The 22328-nt window shown below is 43.4% G+C and overlaps 1 protein-coding gene across 1 annotated transcript in view; it reads left to right on the top strand.

Moving 5' to 3' along the window:
- Nucleotides 1-462: 462 nt before the first annotated feature.
- usp47 (ubiquitin specific peptidase 47) overlaps nucleotides 463-22328 on the top strand; it is a 259715-nt gene continuing 237849 nt past the window's right edge. The window contains exon 1 of the mRNA XM_072466172.1: nucleotides 463-734. Coding sequence (XP_072322273.1) covers nucleotides 696-734 — 39 coding nt within the window. The 5' untranslated portion in view covers nucleotides 463-695. The remainder of the gene's footprint in view (nucleotides 735-22328) is intronic.

A 22328-nucleotide genomic window follows, 5' to 3' on the forward strand; every position in this document is an offset into this window, starting at 1 on the left:
GTAACCCCTGGTTAAAGGGGTGTGAATTGTCTCGTCAGGACAGTTGGTAGGATTTCGCAAGCCCAGGCCAGGTGGTGGGGGGTGAATGCAATGTGACATGAATCTAAGTTCCCGGTTGAGGCCGTACTCATGTGTGCGGAACTTGGCTATAAGTTTCTGCTCCGGCGATTTTGCGTTGTCGCGGGTCCTGGAGCTGGGTGTCATCAACATCGGCGTGGAACCCGACAATGTCAGTCCAATCATTCATCCCCGATGCATTTCCCCATTTGCAAACATTTCCGTGCAATTGCAGAATAAAGCAAAGTGGAGGCGGTGGGGGGTAAAAACAAATAGATCTCCCTCTTGCTGTCATCTGGGACTGGGAGGACCGGCTGCTACCCCCCCCCCCAAAAAAAAAAGTGTGGGCGGGGCGAGGAGCGTGTTGACGGCGGCGAAGTCAGGCAGCGAACGCAGCGCGCCGGGCTCCCGTCCGCCATTTTGGTTGTTGCCCGGGCGCCCGGACCGACTGAGCGAGGGCCGCGTTCCCTGTCTGTGCGGGGCACTTGGTGCATTTTGATTTGAATTATTTTATTTTCCGCCCCCATTATTCCCCGCCGGAGCTGCCAGCCCCAGTCCCCCGGAATGATGTGCCCACCCTGAAAGGCTCGCCCCCCGTCCCCTACCCCCCCCCCCCCCCCCCCACGACCCACCGAGAGATGGTGCCCAGTGAGGAGACCCAACTGCTACCCACAGAGGTGAGCCCCTGACAGCTGTGGCAAAGTGTCTTAGGGGACGTTTTACTTGTCTCAAAGGCGCTACATAAATGCTGTCATGTTTTGTTTTGTTCTAAAGCCGCTGTTATACCTCCCTCTCCCCCCCCATCCCAAACTTAACGGGTGGTGGTGTCAAGTGGGCCCATCCTGGACGTTTGGGCCGGGGGGGGGGGGGGGGGGGGGGGTTTACTCTTCTGAGTTTATGCACCCCCCCGCCCCCCGATTTAGATGGGTATGTGTTACTCTCCCTAGATTTGGAGGGTGGTTTACATTGCTCCTTGACTTAGGGAGGACTACGCTACTCCTGGATTACTTACCTTGGAATTGGTATTTAAGAGGATCTATGTTACTTCCCATGGATTTAGGGATGTGGGTGTCTATGTTGCTCCACCTGGATTTAGGGAGGTCAGCATTGCTTCTTTAAGGGGGTTCTACGCTCCTCGTCCTACATTTAGCCGGGGAATCTATACTGCTCCCCTGTATTTAGGGGGGTGGTCTTTGCAGCTCCCACAGAATTTAGGAGAGTCTGTGCTGCTTGCCCTGCATTTAGGGGGTCTGCGTTGCTCCCCTTGTATTTAAGGTCTACGCAGCTTCTGTATTTAGGGTGGGGTCTATGCACCTCCTTTATTTAATTTGGGGGGGGGTTCTCTGCAACTCCCCTGTATTTAGTGTATGATGGGGGGGATGTCTGTGTAGAGCCTCCTGTATTTTAGAGGGATGGTTTACACAGCTCCCCTTGTATTTAGGGATGTTCTCTGCTGCATTCCCTGTGTTTAGGGGAGGGGTCTCTGCTGCACTTCCTATACTTAAAAGGGGGTCTCTGCTGAACCCCTTGTATTGAGGGGGGGGGGGTCTCTGTTTCCAACCCTGGATTTGAGGGGGTGGGGGAGAGGGGGGCTCAATGCTGACTCCTTCCCTGGATGTTGGGCCTTACACTCCCACCCTCCAGATATGGGTTGTGGGCTATGCTGCTCCACTGCTCACTCCTACCGTGTCGGGGGAAGATATGCAGCTCCACACCTTTGCCGGGCCCCCGCTGTTTCCACCTGATTATTGCCCGCGGTGGGGAGAAGCGGGTGTCTGTATTGCTCACCTGGTGTCTAGATGGGAGCTATGCTACTCCCATTGAGGGATGGGGCCAAACTACCCTGGTTGAGTGGGGGGCTCTGCTGCTCACCCCAGGTCCAGTCCTATGCAGCTCTCCTAAAATGAAGGGGGTGCTACGCTGCTCTTATTTGATATGGGGCGGGCTTTGCTGCTGCTCCTCAGTATCGGGGGTGATTGGGGCTGCTTTGTTCTCCATGAGTATGCAGGGAACTGTTATTCTGGATGAGGAGTCGGCTTCGCTGATTATCCTGGGTGTGTGTGTAGGGACTATGCTACTGCTCCTGGAAGTTAGGGTATGGTAGCTATGCTGCTCTTTCTGGGTGTTGCTGGCGGAGGGGTTAGCAGCTCATCCTCTTAGTTGTTGCAGAGGGATGGGGTTGTGCTGTTTCCTGAGTTTCTGGATCTGGAAGCTGAGGTACACTCCACTTTTGAATGAGTGTATTTTCAGTGAGTGGTCTTTCTCCACAGATGGAATGTGGTTATTGCACCAAGATAAACACTGTTACAAAGAAAAGTTCCACTCTCTGACTGCCTCTATACATCCATTTATATATACACTCACATACATCAATATATATATATAGATATATGTTTAATAAATAGCCAAAGAGTCCAGAGTCTGAAGTTGATTGATTGCACCGAACCGTGTGGTTGGCAGGTCCCTAACTGCACTTTGTCCTGGGGTGCCGGGGAGCACAGGCGCTCTTGTCATGTGGCGGAGCCCGTGTGCCAGATAATGTTTCAATCCGTTAACAGCCTCAGATGCGTTTGCAGCTGCAGTGTGTTGTTTGTTCCCATCAGTTTGTAATGTCATCGGTGTTGATGAGCGTCTTCCACGTGTGCTTTTGATGTACGTATTATTTGTTGAGTCATTGCTAATGCTCCAGGATTTTGTGCAGTGCAATGCTGTTGACTAAAAATTCCAGTGTGTTTATTTCTTGCCATATTGACACTACGAATGAATGCAAGTAGAGTGTTATTTGGTGTTTGGAGTATTCAGGTGTTTTTGATGTTTTGTGTTTATCAAGAGCATTGTCCTTCGCACATTATGCATAATTCATTAGTTCCACCATGAGTTTACAGGATACAAAACTGCTCCTTTAATTTAATTTAAAAGTTGATATTTAATTATTTTAAGATTTTTTTGTTTACTACTTTGTTTCAGTCAATTTTTTTTCCACTTGCACAAGATGTTACATCAAGGAAAACAAATCTTTTTTGGCTATTTCTTGCAGCTCCTTGCTGATTCATTACAGAATGTGCCAGGAAATCCTTGTCACCAGCTGCTGACACATTGACTCCATTTTCATTTATTGATCTTCTCCGTTCTGTTGCACCTTACCAATGTTGACTGAAATTAAGACCTATAAGGGGCACTCAAATCGAAACCACCATCTCCCATTCTGTGTAATAACCCAATAGTGCATCAATTTATCATTCCCACCTGGTGGTTCCTCTTCCCTCCATGGCACAAGGAGCGATGGATGCAGAGGCGAGCTGTTACTCTATGTGCTGTAGTCTGTCAGGGAATCAGCTGTGAGGTAGAAGCATACGGCTGCACCATGCTTGAGCTATTCATAACTAACAAAGTCATGCAGTGCAGAGGAACAGAGGCCTTTGTGCCTGTCCTTTCCTTTTCCCAGATATCTGTAGGTTGTGGTTAACAACAAGTAAAATGCTGCAAATGCCATAAATTTGAAATAGAATCAATACTGGAAGAAGCAGGTCAGTCTCCTTGTGCAACCAGTGGGAACCGTATGGATTAGAGTATCTGCTAAACGCAATGTTATTTATGATTTAATTTTTCTATTTTCTTTTGTTTAAGTCAGACTTTATCTTTACTTGTTCTATTACTTGGGCTTCCTTTGGGGACACTTGTGTATTTTATTTCTCTGACATCACTTTACTGATCAACTGTGAAAGGCATTTGTTGAGAGATTGCTTTTGGGTTACTTCTGTTTATTAGTGCTGTAACAGTCTGCTCTTAAACTGAAGCTGCAGTTTAATAATCTCACAAATATTGCATGCATTCCAAATGACTTTTGACCACAAATGTTGCTGCTTGAGGCTAGTGTAAGGATTAACTATTTAAATTTGTATAGCCCCTACACTCAAATTCCCAGGTTACGTTGTGTGCTTGTTCAATCTTGGGGAACACAATCATTTTCAACTCTATTTGTGTGAATTAAACTTCTGTATATTTGTCGTTCAGTTAGCAAATTAATTGGCTTGAGCTGATGTAAGGAGAGGGTTGTTCGCTACTCAATTCCTCTCTGGATTCAATATTTGAGCAGAAGTAGTGCCCAGTGTAATTAATGTGCCTTCCTTTCAATTAACACATTGCACTTTATATTAACATGCTGTATAAAAAAACTTTTATTGATCTTGCTGATTCATGATATTTGGATTTTAGAATCAATCTACTGTTTAACATTTCGGTTTCTAATAAATTAAGTGTTACTTTTCCTCTAGGTCTTTAAAACTACATAATGTTTCAGTTGGGTGTTCCTTGTTGCGTTTCTCAAGTTGTTTGTTTTCCATTTGTGTGCTTATCTAGCTTTCCCTTTAATTCATTAACATAATAGTCATGTTAACTTTATCTTGGCTTTATAAACCCTTTGCTCATTGCTGCCTCAGCTTCATTCTGAGCTAGAGGTTGGAAACTTGAGCAAAGCCTGACTTTATTTTTGTATTCTTGCATTATATCTCTTTATATCTGGTTAATGTGCTACAACATCCGCAACATTTAGCACTGACTGCATAAGCTGGTTAACAGGTTAGAAGCCCTTAAAATATTTGTAGGGTCAATTTAATGAAACCAATTCTGTTTAAGAGAAGAATAATTTAAGTTTTTAATTGTAATTCAGCCAAATACTACTTATTGCTGGAACATTGGTAGTATTATTGAAAGTTAATTTTAAACAGTGATTAATTAGTGACCATATGATATGTCCACAGATTTTTACCATGTGTTGCTTTGTTTTATTTAGGACCTCAATTTTAAAACTGAGAGCTGGCTGTAAGTCTGTTGTGATATATTTGTGGTAGCAGCCCTCTGCTGTCAGACAATGATTTTCACCATGGTGATCAACTCTCCTAAACATCATCTGGTGTGGCTCAGGAGCCCTACTGTGACATGGCAGTCTGCCACATTTGCTGCAGAAGAAGATAGTGGGCTGAGAAAGTGCACAATTCACTGGTCTCTGTTTTTGCTGGGTGCTCTTGGCTAGCTGAGATTTTGGTTTCTGCTCACCTCTTCCAATGTGCTGATAAGCAGTCAGCCTTCAGGTGTCATGACCATCAGCGACTGACTCCCAGTTGTCAGTGTCAATATCCAGTATCTTCATATTTTGCTTGCATATGTCTTCTTGTGGACGTATGGGTGGCCAGAATTTCTTGACCAGTTTCTGGTACAGGAAGCACAGGAAGGTACTGGTACCACGTCACGGTACAGGAAGGATAAATGCCCATCATCCATACAATGAACATGGTTGAACCATCTCAAGACATCATTAGCTTAGCAATATGGGGTGGCTAAGCAGTGCTAACCTTGTTCGAATGAAAGAAGCAGATAATACATCTTGAGATTGCGAAGGTGAAAAATGTTCAGCCTTATCTCCAGTCTAGCGAATGTTTTTCAGGTCTCACCACTAGAGGAGCATGCTGAGGATGCAGGCTTGGTAGACTCGCAGTCTGGTGTTCTCTCATTGCTTTTGTTCCACATACACTCACTCAGCTTGGACATAACAGCAGTAGCTTTTGTGATGGGTGCATTGATTTCGGCATCAAGTGACAGATTGGTGATTGAGGAGCTTAGATATTTGAATCTATCAACAGCCTCCAGCATCACACTGTCAATGCTGATAGATGATGGTATGGCAACAACTTGGAGTTTGATGTTTGTCTTTTTGTCTTGTTGCTGTGAGAGAGTTTACGTTTGTTGTTGCATGTGTTCTTCAGAATGGAATGTCAGTTTGGCATCATCAGCTGGAACAACTCTCTGGACTTGGCATATCTTTGTCATGGATCTCAGGTGAGCAAGGCGGAACAGCTTTCCATCAGTTTTGCTATATAAATAGGACCCACTGTAGATGTCCTGAAGGCATAATACCACAACAAAGAGAAAGGTAGACCAAAGTGCAAAGGTGTCAAAACACAATCCTGTTTGACTTTACTGCAGGTCTCAAGGGGTTCTGATGTTGCCCTGTCATAGTTGACCTTGCTCATCATGTTGACATGGAGAGAGATGGTCACATTGAGCAGTTTCGGCAGGCAGCCAGTTTTCTCCAGCAACTTGAGTAGACTGTTTCAGCTCAAATGGTCGAATGCTTTGGTGAGTGCAGTTCCAACAATACTCAAGATGCACAACACCATCCAAGACAAAGCAGCCTTCTTGATTGCTCTCCCTTCCACCAACGTTCAAACCCTCCACCACCAACTTACAATGGCAGCTATGTATACCATCTTCAAGATGGACTGAAGTAACTCATCAAGGTTCTTTAGATAGCACATTCCAAACCCGCTACCATCTGGAAAGAAACGAGCAGCATATACCTGGGAACCCCACCACCTGGAGATTCCCTCCAATTCACTCACCACCCTTACTTGGAAATATATTGCCGTTCCTTCACTCTTGCAGGGTCAAACTCCTGGCACTCCCTCCCTAACAGAACAGTGGATGTACCTACACCTCAAGGACTGCAGCGATTCCCTTCATACATACTCCTAACATTCCCCTTGTTGAAGGACATCTGGATATTCTGGCAGATTTATAACCGGTATTCATTGGGTGGCACAGTGGTTAGCACTGCTTCCTCGCAGCGGCGGTTCGATTCCGACCTCGGGTGACTGTGCGGAGTTTGCACATTCTTCCCTTATCTGCGTGGGTTTCCTCCGGGTGCTCTGGTTTCCTCCCACAGTCCAAGATGTGCAGGTTTGATGGATTGGCTGTACTAAAGTGCCCTTAGGTGGGGTTACAGGGATAAGGTGGGGATTGGGCCTGGGCGAGCTGCTCTTTCAGAGGGTCGGTGCAGACTTGATGGGCTGAATGGTCTTCTGAACTGTGGGGAATCTATTTTTTTTTTCTTTTTTAAAAAACTGTATTTTATTACAAACATATACCAAAACAGGTTACAATGAATAAACACCCTGGTAAATACTTCCCAACAATCAACTATACAGTCTGTACAGATTTTTCCCCTATTTCACTCCCCCGCGACGAACAGCCCCTCAAACACGGTCACAAACATCCTCCACCTTTCCTCAAACCCCCCTGAACAGCCCCCTTAACTCATACTTTATCTTCTCTAATCGAAGAAAGTACAGGTCACCCAACCAAGCTGCTACCCCCGGTGGCAATGCTGACCGCTACTCTAGCAAAATTTGCCGCCGTGCAATCCGAGAGGCGAAGACCAAGACATCAGCCGTCTTCTTCTCCATGAGCTCCGGCTTCTCTGAAACCCCAAATAACGCCACTAAAGGGTTCGGGTCCACCTCCTCCTCCACTATCCTGGCAAAGACAGCAAACACTCCGCCCAGAATCTTCCCAATTTTTCGCAACCCCAAAACATGTGCGCTTGATTCGCTGGTCCCCGCCCACACCTCACACTCATCTGCTACCCAATGAAAGAACCCACTCATTCTTGTCCGAGTCATATGCACCCTGTGTACCACCTTAAACTGTATCAGGCTCACCTGCGGGGAGTCTATGATTCTATGACTGCTAAGCACTCTATTGGACTTTACCTCAAGTGGCTTTTCGTGCATTCCGAGTTTTCACACTTGGATCTGTCTTGTAATTAATGAGAGAGAACCGCTTGGCTTCAATGATGGGTTCCATCACAGTGATGTTTGCCTCAAGCACGTCAGCATTTTGCTGTTCTTCCAATATTTTAAGAGGGAGTTATAAATGCTGTTTGTGAATATGTTCCATTTAGCTTTGCACGGTGTAAGAATGCCAGCGAGCATCTGTTCAATTGAGTTGGGGGAATGTTTTTTATCTGGGTTTGTAATAAGCTTCCATTACACCTTCTGGCATGGTTTATTTTTTTAAAAAGTGTTAGTTACAAAAAGCTCAAGTAGTCTCTGTCTGTTCTCATTTAACGTTCCCAGGCCACAATGTCAGAGGCAAAAGGGACATGCCTCATGGTCCATCCCCAGCTTGCATTGAAATCACCCAAGAGCTAAAGTCTCCTGACGTTGGGGTTCTGCTGGTGGTGGTGTCAAGCTCCTCATAGAACTGATCTTGCTCCTCTGCAGTAGAGCACCAGTGTAAGAGCATAGATGGAATCACAGAATCCCTACAGTGCAGAAGGCGGCTATTTGGTCCATCAGGACTGCACTGACCCTCTGAAAGAGCATCCAACCTAGGCCTTATCCCTAAATTCTCACCTAATCTTGGACACCAAGAGGCAATTGATCATGGCCAATCCACCTAACCTGCAGATCTTTGGACTGAGAAAATCGGAGCACCCGGAGGAAACCCACGCAGTCACTGGAAGAACCTACAAACCCCACACAGTCACCCAAGGCCCGAATTGAACCTGGCTCTCTGAAGCTGTGAGGCTAACCACTGTGCCACACAGCCCATTGTCATGAGGTGGATGGAATGTTCTGTCGCGGTCTTAGCCAGGATAGTGGAGGAGGAGGTGGACCCGGCGATATTTGGGGTTTCATGGAGAGGAGGAAGGCCGATGTAGTGGCCTTCACCTCTCTGATTTCACGGCGGCGAATTTTACTGGAGTGGTGGACAGCATGACCACTGGGGGTAGTGGTTTGGTTGAGTGACCTGTACGACTTCCTGCGGTTGGAGTAGATAAAATATGAGTTATGGGGCTCTGCAGAGGGGTTTGAGAAAAGGTGGGGGATGTTTGTGACCTTGTTTGAGGAGCTGTTCGTTGAAAGGGGAGGGGGTGGGGAGGATGAAAAATTTGTACAGACTGTATAGTTGATTGCTGGGAATTATGTTTCCCAGGGTGTTTGTGTTGTAACCTGTTTTGATACATGCTTGTAACAAAATACATTTTTTTAAAAATGAATACGTTCTTGTCATCAAGAGTAGCGAGTTCAGTATAATGAAGCCCATCCCTCACTCATCACATCTGAAATCTTCCCCTGCCATAGAGCAGTTGCTAGACCAGTTGGGAGGGTTTAAGCTAATATGACAGGGGGAAGGGAACCTATGTAAGGATTTAGAGCAGGGGGAATTAATAACAAGAGAAAAAGACAGCAAGGAGAGTAAGAAAAGAAATCCAGGACCTGTATCAGTTAATGAGAATGTAAAAAATAGTAGGATTGGGACAAGGAACATTAAAAGGACAAGCCTGTACCTGAACCCTCGGAGAATTCAAAATAAATAGAACATAGAATTTACAGTGCAGAAGGAGGCCATTCGGCCCATCGAGTCTGCACCGGCTCTTGGAAAGAGCACCCTACCCAAGGTCCACACCTCCACCCTATCCCCATAACCCAGGAACCCCACCCAACACTAAGTGAATGAATTAATTGCCCAGATAGATGTAAAGGGGTATGATATAGTTTGATATAGTTGGAATTACAGAGACCTGGTTCCAAGGTGGCCAAGGATAGGAACAAAACATTGAGGGCGATTCAGTTTTCAGGAAGGTCAGGCAAAAAGGAATAGGTGGTGGAATTACATGGTTGATTAAAGAAGATATTGATACAATATTAAAGGGCCTGTTCTGTGCTGTATTTTCTATGTTTCTCTGAAAGATATTAGCAGAGATGATATGGAATCTGTATGGGTCGAGTTAAGAAACCCTAAGGGGCAAAAAAACATTTGTCGGGTGGTATACAGACCATCAAACTGCAGTGGGCATGTTGGGAATTGCATAAGACAGGATATCAGAGATATGGGTGACTTTAATCTGCATATAGATTGGGTGAGTCAAATTAGTCTAAGTACTATAGAGGAGGAATTTCTGGAGTATATACAGGATGGTTTTCTGGACCAATACGTTGAGGAACCCACAAGTGGACAGACCATTTTGGACTTGGTGTTGTGTAATGAGAGAGGATTAATTCGCAATCTAGTTGTGAGAATGTTGGGGATGAGTGACCATAATATGGTTGAATTCTTTATCAAGTTGGATAGTGAGGTAGTTGATTCTGAGGCCAGGGTCCTGAATCTCAATAAAGGTAACTATGATGGCATGAGTTGGCTATGATGAACTGGGCAACATTACTGAAAGAAAGGATAGTGGACAGGCAATGGCAGGTATTCAAGGAACTAATTGGTGAACTCCAAAAGTTGTTTATTCCTATTTGACGCAAGAGTAGCAAGGAACTGTGGCCAAACCATGGCTTATAAGGGAAATTAGAGCGCGTATTAGATTCAAAGAAGAGGCATACAAGTTAGTAAGAAAAAGCAATAGACCTGAGGATTGGGAACAATTTAAAATTGAGCAAAGGTGATCCAAGAGATTGATTTAAGAAGGGGAAAATACAATATGAAAGTAAGCCAGCGGGAAACATAAAATCTGATTGTAAAAGTTTATATAGGTATGTAAGTCAGAAATGGGGGAATTCAAAGCAGGGAACAAATAAATGGCTGAGGAACTAAATTCATACTTTGCTTCTGTCTTCACAAAGGAAGACATGAATAATGTACTGGAAGTTCTGAGAAACACAAGTTTTATTGAGGAGCTGAAGGAAATTAGTATTAATAGAGAACTGGTTTGGGGGAAATTAATGGGATTGAAGGTGGATAAATCTCCCATCTTCATCCCAGTGTACTTAATGAAGTGGCCCTAGAAATAGTAGATTCATTGGTGGTTATTTTCCAAAATTCTTTGGAATGGTTCCTACAGATTGGAGGGTAGCTAATACAACCCTGCTATTCACAAAAGGAGGTAGCGAGAAAACAGGGAACTGTACACCAGTGAGCCTAATGTCAGTAGTATGAAAGTTGCTAGAGTCCATTATCAATGACTTCATAGCACAGTATTAGGGAAAGCAGTTGTACAATCAGACCAAGTCAGCATGGATTTACAAAAGGGAAATCATGCTTGACAAATCTACTAAGAATTCTCTGAAGATGTAACTAGTAGAGTTGACCAGGGAGAACTGGTGGATATAGTCTATTTAGACTTTCAGAAGGCTTTCAACAAGGTCTCAAATAGCAGATTACTATGTAAAGTTAAAGAGCATGGGTGGTATCTTGAGATGGATGGAAAGCTGGTTAGCAGACAGGAGTCAAAAAAATGGAATAAATGGGTATTTTTCCGATTGGCAGGCAGTGACTAGTGGGGTATAACAGGGATCTGTGCTCAGACCCCAGCTGTTTACATTATATATTAATGATTTGGATGTATTATTTCCAAATTTGCAGAGAAGTTGGACAGGAGGGTGAACTGTGAGGAGGATGCAGAGATGCTTTAGAGGGATTTGGGCAGGCTGAATGAGGGGGGCATATGCACGTCAGATGCAGTATAATATGGATAAATAAGGTTATCTGCTTCGGTAGCAAAAATAGGCAGCAGATTATTATTTGACTGAGTGTAAATTGAGAGAGGTGGATCCTCAGCGAGACCTTGGTGTCCTCCTGCACCAGTCACTGAAATGAGTATGCAGGTACAGCAGGCAGTAAAGAAGGCAAATGGTATGTTTACTTTCATAGCGAGAGGATTTAAGTATAGGAATAGGGATGTTTTACTGTAATTATATAGGACATTGGTGAGGCCACAGCTGGAGTATTGTGCGCGGTTTTGGTGTCCTTATCTGAGGAAGGATGTTCTTGCTATGGAGGGAGTACAACAAAGGTTTACCAGGCTGATTCCTGGGATGGCGGGACTGTCCTATGAGGAGAGTCTTAAGTCGGTTAGGATTATATTTAGAGCATACGTACAGCGCAGAAAGAGGCCATTTGGCCCATCGAGTAGCACCGACCCACTTAAGCCCTCACTTCCACCCTATCCCCGTAACCCAATAACCCCCATCTAACCTTTTTTTGGAGTTTAGACGAGTGAGAAGGGATCTCATAGAAACTTATAAAATTCTAACTGGATTAGATGCAGAAAGAGTGACCCCGGTGGTGGGGAAGCCCAGAACTAAGGGTCATCGTTTAAGTATAAGGGATAAACCTTTTAGGGCTGAGGTGAGGAGAAATTTCTTCACCCATAGAGTGGTAAATCTGTGGAATTCATTACCACAAAAAATGGTTGAGGCCAAAACATTGTGTAATTTAAAAAGGAATTAGATATAGCTCTTGGGGCTAAAGGGATCAAGGGATATGGGGTGAAGGCAATATCAGGGTATTGAACTTGATGATCAGCCATGATAATGAATGGCAGAGCAGGCCCAAAGGGCCGAATGGCCACCTCCTGCTTCTATTTTCTATGCAGGTTCTTTTATGTATATTAATGTCATATTTTTCTTTCAGTTTTGGTCTTTAGAAGGCTATCTATGTCTTATGCACAGGCTATTAAGTTCCATGTTAATCACATGTCTTGTGCATGTTATTGATCAACTGCAAATCATCTGTCAGTCCTCTGCGCATGGTACTGATGTTCCAGCTTGCCAAGTTGTTTTTTTTGTCTGATCCGATGCATTTGGTTGTTGAACAGAGACTCTTTTAAGCTCCAAGCTCCCATAGAAGCAGATGGACAGTGGTGGGTCAGCATCTTATTAGTTTGTGGCTGCTCAACTTCACTGACCAGTGCGACACAATGGCCCCTCCCACCATCAGAGATGGCCTTTAGCACCTGTTCTCTCGGCCCGTTGAGTTGGGCTTGTCACTCAAGTGCTGCCTCACGTATTGTATTAATGTCCTGCAGCCAAACTGGAGTGAGTGTCCTCTCCAAGGTGCAATTTATAGAGACTCTGCCTACCTAAGAGCCAGGATTGCACTCTTAACCTCCCCATTTGAGTCCAAGGAATGGAAAGCACTATGATTGGCACTGGCTTTGTTGCAGGAATTACTGGAAAGATGACGTGTTTAGATATCAGCCCATTTTGGGCTCCACTCCAGATTTTTGTTTATCGGGTTTTACTCCCTTAACCTTCAACTCTCCCGAGATATCCACTATTTGCACATAGCTGGGAGTTTGTTTTTAATGCCAGGGCATGTCTATATGCCAGTGGACCAGCAGTCTGAGTTCCTCTCAAGCTTTAACTTGGGGGCTTTGTGGAACCAGTTTCCGTGTGTCGCCACAAGGAGGCAGATCTGAGTACATGCCAGTGTACTGACTGGGCAAAACATACACATTTAACTTTAATTTTAGCAAGCCATGGATGTGGGCCGAAAATAGGAAGAAAACTAGCATATAGAGGCAGAAAACATGTTAACTCTCTTCACCCCTGCATGGACTCATCACATTGACCTGTCGGGCACAATGTGATGTCTTAATCCATTGGGAGTAGACAGTTTGTTACAGACAACCTGTGAGGATGGAGTAGCATTATGTAAAGTTCTGTTGGCAATTGTTACATTAGCAAGGAAATGTGCTGCAACCTCTTATTTAACACAATGGAACAAACTCATTTTGTCCATCAGCCAGCAGTGTCATAAAGGGTGAATGTGATTGAAAAGCCTTAACCAGAGCAATGAAACTTTTACCATTTTTCTGCCGATGTGCATATTTAGCAGAAACACAGCAGGTACAGTATGGTGTGTACCATGGTACTGTTTAGGAATCATATGAGAGTAAGTGAAATGTGTTCTTGCACACTCGAGTGGGAAGGTATCAGAAGGAAAATCATGGCACTAGGAAATATACCTCTTTCTAAAATATTCGGTGATATTCATAGAATCATAGAATTTACAGTGCAGAAGGAGGCCATTCGGTCCATCGAGTCCGCACCGGCTCTTTGAAAGAGCACCCTACCCAAGACCACACCCCCACCCCATCCCCACAACCCAGCAACCCCACCCAACACTAAGGGCAATTTTGGACACTAAGGGCAATTTAGCATGGCCAATCCACCTAACCTGCACAACTTTGGATTGTGGGAGGAAACCGGAGCACCCGAAGGAAACCCACGCAGACACTGGGAGAACGTGCAGACTCCGCACAGACAGAGACCCAAGCCGGGAATCGAACCTGGGACCCTGGAGCTGTGAAGCAATTGTGCTAACCACCATGCTACCGTGCTGCCCTCTTTTTTACAGGAATACATTGCAAAATTAATAATGTGATGTTTCTGTAGATAATTTCTGATATTTTCAGTGTTAAAAGCTACTTATGCTGTAAATATGTGAAGATGCAGATGGATTACCATTTCACTGTGAAGATATTTTTTGGACACAGTGCATTCCCAGGACCATCCAAAAACTAAACCTGGATGTTTACACATAAAAAAGGAAATGGCTGAGTATATGAATCTGTACAACAGGATTCAGATAGTAACAAATCAATGTAAAAAATGAAATGACATGTGCTAAGGTGTGTAAAATTGGCATCTTTCATGCACAACACTGTTGTACACCATGCAGTTTTGGCTCCCCTTGCCCTATCAGCCTGTTCGTCTCTTACTTTCTCCCTCTTCTCCCTCATGTATTTATGTAGCTTTTCCTTAAATGCATCTATGGTCTTCACCTCAACTACTCCATGAGGTAATGAGTTCCACATTCTCATCACTGAGTAATTCTGTTGAATTTCCTTTTGGATTTGTTAGCGACTTTCAGATATTTTATGGTCCTTCATTCTGGTTTCACCTGCACATCAAAACATCTTCTCTACCTCAGCTTGTTAATTGCACTGCCAAAACTTTTGAACACTGCCAACAGCAAGTTATTTCTTGTGTCACAATTTAGCCTCTAGTAACAAAGTAGCTGTGTTCTTGTGGAGTCAGTAAAGGTGTAGAATGGCAATTTTCTTTTCAGATTCACAATATTATGTGATATTCTTTTTCATGTTCTTTAAATTGTTTTCAAATATACATCTCTTGTTCTTTCATTCTCTCGAGTATAGCTAGAATTTTAAAATTATTTTAGTTAACAAAAGACTTTGTTCCTGGGATTAATGGGTTGTCTTGGAAAAGGTTGAGCAGGTTGGACCTTTTACTCTGGAGTTTAGAAGAATGAGCAGTGATCCTATTGAAATGTATAAGATTCTGAGTGCCTGACAGGGTAGATGGAGAGGTCAGAGTTTTAAAATAATGTGTCTCCGATTTAAGAGGGAACTGAGGAATTTCTTCTCTCTGAAGGTTGTGAATCTTTGGCATTCACTGCTTTAGAGAACAGTGAAGACTGGGTCATTGAATATATGTAAGGTTGAGTTAGACTTAATTTTTGATCCTCAAGATAATCAAATGTTATGGACGAGAGACCGGAAAGTAGAGTTAAGGCCACAATTGGGTTAGTTATGATCTTATTGCTTGGCACAAAATGGTATGAAATAAACTTTGATCTGAAGTTGTCTTTGCTATGTGCTCAGTAAAGATTGCTTGCCCTCATTCTTTCATTTTCTGTTTATCCCCCCATGAAAAAAGTCTTTAAAAATACAATCCAAGATCAGATCCCACAATTTGGTATAAGTGTATTGGTACACATTTGTCTGTATTAAGATTTTGGGTTTAAACTCATCTCCAGAATTTGAGGACACCATCTAGGATGATATTTCATATAGTACTGAGAGCGCTCTGTATTGTTGGAGATGCCACCTTTCAGGTGCCCAGTCTGACAATTCAGATGAGTGTAGAAGGTCCATTGATATTTTTGGAAGGAAATTGGGAATTCTCTCAGCATCCTGGCCTGCATTTGTCTTGTCATTCAACATCACAAGAAACAGGCCAACTGATCATATGACATTGCTGTTTGTGAGAAAGTGCTGTGTGCAGAAGTAGCTTGTCTGTGCAGCACTTTGAGACTGTAGATGTGAAAGGCACTATACAAATGCAAGTTACTTTTCTGAACTGCAAATTTTATGCCTCTTTTACTGGAAGAAGGCCCAGTGAAATGCACCATATTTGGTTGGTGCCGTATTTACCCTGATTGCAGATGTATGCCAAGGGTGGGTTTGGCAATAGGGCACTGAGATTTGCTGTATGCGCAGCCATTTCAAAGTGCCTACTGTTTGCTGACATGTCAAAGCTTGTTGAAACATAATTTTTGTTCCCACTATTGTGGAGATTTACTGTAAATGTTTTTTACCCTCCGAGCTGGCAAGGTGGCAACATTTAATACATACAAGCTATGGGAAATTAAGTTGTTGGATTGATGCCAGGTGGTTGTCATGTGGTAGAACTGATGGATGTTTCCAGGGTTGATATTCTATATTAAGGTGTAAAATTCTACGTCAGCTTAATATTTGATTCCAGGTTCAGGAAATGTTACATGTTGGTAAATTCTGGCCTCTTGCATATCCCCAATTTTCATTGTTCCACTGTTGGCTGCTGCCAGGCCTCACATTCTGCCTCTAAACCTCTTTCCGCTCCTCTTAAGATGCTTTTTAAACCTATCTCTGACCAAGCTTTTAGTTACCTCTCCTAGCACCTCCTTGTGTGCCAAATGACTCCTGATTATGCTTCTGTGAAGTGCCTTGGAAATGTTTCACTACATTAAAGGTTCTGCACAAATGTAAGTTGAAGGCTTGGTAGCACGTCCTTCAAAATTGAATGTTAGTGGGTTTTAATGGAATAAGCATAGTAACAATATTTTTGAAAATGTAATCATGTAATCTTCTGGATTAATTTTTTTGTTTTCAGTAGGAAGGAGCAGTCTTGGACCTTCACTAAGTGTACCATATCTGCACTGGGCCAGAGGAGAAAAACTTTGCCAAGTGTGTTTCTACCTTGATCTCCAGACTGACATTTTTGGTGACTCAGTGCTGCACTTGACTCAATCTAATAACTAATCTAAAGTGCCACAAGCTAATGATTACCATCAGTGTTTGTTTCTAGAAAAAAAGGGACATAATTCAATTCAGTGCTAAATTTTTTCATGTACTTCTGCAATTTTGATCATTCTCTGCAAATGCAGCAGAAGTTTGCAGTGCAAGGTACATCCAATGATAGGAACTTGATCTTTATGCTTTTGATACTGTACAATATGCCTGGTCCCCACTGCTTTCAGCAGGTGCATTCACTTTACGCCAGCATTTACTTTGAGTTATGTTGGTATTGGAGCAGGCTGTGGCAAATCTGTCTGTCAATATGTTAAACAAAGATTATTATAAAAAATGAGTCACCGGTGATCCTGACGGTTGCCATAGGAAACCATTCACCATTGCACTCACTTTTTGTCAAGTTCTCTGTCTGCAGCTAAAGTGCCTGTGACCTTTGAACTGATGAATATCAATTGTCTTTCCTACTTCTGTGTAGTCCAATTTCCTGAGTTAATTGACATATGTGGCATGCCCATATAATCCACTGGCCACCCAAATAATTTCCAGCAATTTCGAGAAACAAATGAGGCAGAATTGTCTTCTGGAGTTTGCTTGGGTGTCTTGGTTGTCAGAATTAATGAAATTGGCCATGTTCTTTTCCTCTGTCTTGTCTTTATCTTTCAATTTGTCAGGAAACCCTTAAAGCAGCTGTTTCTGCTGAAATACACGGCGTTTAAGATTCCCTAACTGGGAACTTTGAAATTAGACCCTGGAACTGGACAATCGTGAGCAATTTTTAACCAATACAATAAACTGCCCATTTTAAATATGGATGGTTTTAAAGTGTGGAGGCTGTACTAGAGCACTGCAGGTATTGTGTTTAATTTTAACCTGGAGGTCATAACCTGGAGGTCATAGTGTGGCTAATTTGCAGTGAAGCAAAGTAATTGGCACTTGTTTTTAAATTGCTCCTTTGTTACAATTTGAATATATATACACTTTTATTTGTGTGTGAGATGGTCTTGCAGGGAGATGAGCTTTGAAATGACCCAAAACTTTTCAGTCCTTGGATAAGATTGTACTTTTAGTGGGGCATGATTGTTTGACAGCGCGTGATAATCGTTTGACAGCGAAGTTGAGATTTCAATAAATATAAGAGCAGTAAGTCAGGATATATGAGGCCTCTTGGTTTGGTCTTAATGGCCAGCATTTTTTCAGGGTGGTGTCTTTTTTAGGGGCATTATCTTGTAATCTGTTATGAGCAAGACATAATGCTGTAGTGCTGGACCTTGTGCTGATTGTAAGGAGCGACATGTTGGCTACTCTCTCGTTCTGGGCAGTGAGCCAAGCAAGTAGGTTTACTCTCACCTGGAGAGCTGAAACCATCTTTTCTCTGTTTAGTGTAGCATTAAGCTGGTCTATATACACTCCCAATCGGAGATCCATTAAAAAATCTGGCATGTAAAAGTGACGAGGGATATTATTTGTCCTATATCTGGTGGAGTTTTAGGTGTGTAGTATTATGTGGGAGACACTTGCGTATTTTTTTTTTCTATTAAAGTGAGATGAAAAGAGTGTTTTTGTTTGGGACCAGCATTGGAAAAGTACTGAAATAAAACAGTATAGAAAGGCCATTCAACCTATTGAGCAACTGGTTCTTTAGAAGCACAATCTGTTAATCCCGCTCTTTCCTCATGTTCTTGCGAATTCTTATTTTTACACACTACAGTTATTGTTTTAATGTGCTGTTGTACTGAATTAACAATTGTGCCAAATTAGTTGCAGTTACATGTTGATGAATCTGAAATTTTGGAAAAGTGAATAATGGAGCAAATTTGAGTTCAAATGGCCTATTCCTCTTGTGTCTTATGAAAACAGTTCCAGTGTAATTGTTGAATTTCAGTTCTTTATTGGTACGTTATTGCTCTGCCTAAACGGAGCTCATTTTGTATCAAGCACCAAGATTCTGACTGAAGCTTTATATATCTTGGGTGGTATGGCACGGTGGTTAGCACTGTTGCCTCACAACTCCAGGGACCCTGTTTCAATTCCGGCCTCGGGTAACTGTCTGTGTGGAGTTTGCATTTTCTCCCCATGTCTGCATGGGTTTCCTCTGGGTTCCGCTTTCCTTCCACAGTGCAAAGATGTGCAAGTTAGGTGAATTGGCCATGCTAAAATTGCCCCTTAGTATCCAAAAGGTTAGGTAGGGTTACAGGGATAGGGTGGATGTGTGGGCTCAAGTAGGTGCTCTTTCTGAGGGCCGGTGCAGACTTGATGGGCCGAATGGCCTCCTTCTGCACTGTAGGGATTCTATGATATCAGCAACTTGCATTTATATAACACCTCTGACATTTAAAAAAAAATAAAAAATTTATAGTACCCAATTCATTTTTTCCAATTAAGAGGCAATTTAGCATGGCCAATCCACCTAGCCTGCACATCTTTGGGTTGTGGGGATGAAACCCACGCAAACACGGGGAGAATGTGCAAACTCCACACGGGCAGTGTCCCAGAGCCGGGATCGAACCTGGGACCTCGGTGCCGTGAGACAGCAGTGTTAACCACTGCGCCGCCGTGCTGCCTTATAACACCTCTGACATAAGAAAATGTCCCAAGTTGCTTCACAGGAGCGTAATCAACAAAATTGACACCGAACCAAAGGAGCTATTTGGAAAGGTTTGGGCAAAAGGTATGTTTTAAGCAGCTTCTTAACAAGGAAACCCAGGTGGAGAGTAGGTAGTTGAGGTGGGATGAAGGAGAAACAGAGTTCTTGGGTTATATGGCTGGAGGAGATTACAAGGACGATGAGGAACAAGGCTAAGGATGGTTTGAACATCAAGTTGTTACTTTTAAATTCAAAGTGCCAGGGAACTGAGATCCTGTATAGATTTCTGCCATAGAGTGATTGGTGAGCAGAACTTAAAAAGTTAGAATATGACTTGCCAAATTTTGGATGAGTTCCAAGAAGTGTGGAAGCGTGCCCAAGAAAACATGGAGGCAAATAAAACAAAAGCAGCGGGTGGGCTGCGACAGGTGATGTAGTGGTAGAAGTGGGAATTCTTTGTGATGAAGAGGATATGATGTTGGAAGCTTTGCACAGGTTTATACAGGATGCTGAGGCTGTGAACAGCTTAGTTCAGCTTAATAAAGTGGTGGGTCTGAAGACAATTACCTTGGCTTTCAGGTGAACATAAAAGATCCCTCGGTATCATTCAAAGAGCAGGGAGTTCTTCTGGTTTATTGGCCAACATTTATCTCTCGAAGAAACAACTTGAAAAATTATTTATCTCTATTGGTGGGAACTTGCTGTGTTCAATTTGGCTACTGAATTTCCAATATTCTAACAGTAACTACAAAAGTATACAGTTGCCTTCAGTTTAACAGTCCCCAGGCTTTTGAACCTATGCACTCATTATTTCTGAAAATCATTTATAGATCAGCACCCTACTGAATCCCACATATCTACCCTATCCCCATAACCCAGTAACCCCTACTTATCATTTTTGTTTTACATGGCTAATCCATCTAACCCACATATCTTTGGACTGTGGGGGGAAACCGGCGCAACCGGAGGAAACACACGCAGACATGGGGAGAACGTGCAGACTCCGCACAGACAGTGACCCAGCCGGTAATTGAATCTGGGACCCTGGAGCTGTGAAGCAACTGTGCTAACCACTATGCTACCGTGCTGGTCTGTGCTACATTATGGCCTCTGCTACAGGGGCTGGTTTAGCACAGTGGGCTAAACAACTGGCTTGTAATGCAGAACAAGGCCAGCAGTGCGGGTTCAATTACCGAACCGGTCTCCCCGTACATGCGCCGGAATGTGGCGACTAGGGGCTTTTCACAGTAAATTCATTGAAGCCTACTTGTGACAATAAGCGATTATTATTATTATTATATTAACTTATTGGGGAAAGTGTTCTGTAACATTTACTTTTTGTACATCCTGTATCTACATTTCTATTTCTAGCAGAATTTGAGTTTTCAAGCATAGCATTCCAGAATCTCAGTTGCTTGATAGTTCGGAGATGTTTGCCCCCACATGGAAATCATTCCATACGCAAATAAGAACTTTATCTTTTTAGCCTTTGGTTCCTTGTTCTGTAGTCATTTTGAAGGCATTTCCAATTATCTTTCTTGGTTTACTTTCTTAGGGCCAGCCTTAGCTAAAAAACACTGCTTCTGAATCAAAAGGTTGTGGATTCAAACCCAACTCTAGCTGTTTGTGTGCAATCCAAGCTGGCACTTCATTGTAGTTCTGAGGAAGTGCTGCACTGATGGAGGTGCCATCTTTCAGCTGAGACATTAAACTGAGGCTCTTGGGTACTGTAAAAGAGTCCACAGTACTAGTGGAAGAAGAGAAGGAGAGTTCTCCTGATATTCTGACCAATAATTATTCAGTGGGCCACCAACTTGATTATTTATCTCCTGCTGCTTGTGGGATCTTGCTGTGTACAAATTGATTGTTCCATTATCTACATTACAACCATGACTAGAGTTCCAATCTATCTCTTTGGCCTTGAAGCACTTTGGGTGCTCCCAAAAGTTAGGTGGATTGGCTACACTAAAATTGCCCCATGATTTCCAAAGATGTACAGTTTAGGTGGGATTATGGGGATAGGGCAGGGAAGTGGGCGTAGGTAGGGTGCTCTTTCAGAGGGTCAGTGCAGACTCAATGGGCTAAATGGCCTCCTTCTGCACTGTAGGGATTCTATGTAAAGCCATAAATGCTATTTAAAGAACAAAAGAACAAAGAAAATTATAGCACAGGAACAGGCCTTCGGCCCTCCCAGCCTGCGCTGATCCAGATCCTTTATCTAAACCTGTTGCCTATTTTCCAAGGATCTACTTCCCTCTGTTCCCCGCCCGTTCATATATCTGTCTAGATGCATCTTAAATGATGCTATCGTGCCCGCCTCTACCACCTCCGCTGACAAAGCGTTCCAGGCATCCACCACCCTCTGCGTAAAAAACTTTCCACGCACATCTCCCTTAAACTTTCCCCCTCGCACCTTGAAATCGTGACCCCTTGTAATTGACACCTCCACTCTTGGAAAAAGCTTGTTGCTATCCACCCTGTCCATACCTCTCATAATTTTGTTGACCTCAATCAGGTACCCCCTCAACCTCCGTCTTTCCAACGAAAATAATCCTAATCTACTCAACCTTTCTTCATAGCTAGCACCCTCCATAACAGGCAACATCCTGGTGAACCTCCTCTGCACCCTCTCTAAAGCATCCACATCCTTCTGGTAATGTGGCAACCAGAACTGCACGCAGTATTCCAAATGTAGCCTAACCAAAGTCCAAAACAACTGTAACATGACCTGCCGACTCTTGTACTCAATATCCCATCCGATGAAGGCAAGCATGCTGTATGCCTTCTTGACCACTCTATCGACCTGCGTTGCCACCTTCAGGGTACAATGGGCTGGTTTAGCTCACTGGGCTAAATCGCTGGCTTTTAAAGCAGACCAAGGCAGGCCAGCAGCACGGTTCGATTCCCGTACCAGCCTCCCCGAACAGGCGCTGGAATGTGGCGACTAGGGGCTTTTCATAGTAACTTCATTGAAGCCTACTCGTGACAATAAGCGATTTTCATTTCATTTTTCATTTCAATTCCCAGATCTCTCTGTACATCAATTTTCCCCAGGACTTCCATTGACCGTATAATCCGCTC

The sequence above is a fragment of the Scyliorhinus torazame genome, chromosome 10, assembly GCF_047496885.1.
Source record: "Scyliorhinus torazame isolate Kashiwa2021f chromosome 10, sScyTor2.1, whole genome shotgun sequence".
Taxonomy (NCBI): Eukaryota; Metazoa; Chordata; class Chondrichthyes; order Carcharhiniformes; family Scyliorhinidae; genus Scyliorhinus; species Scyliorhinus torazame.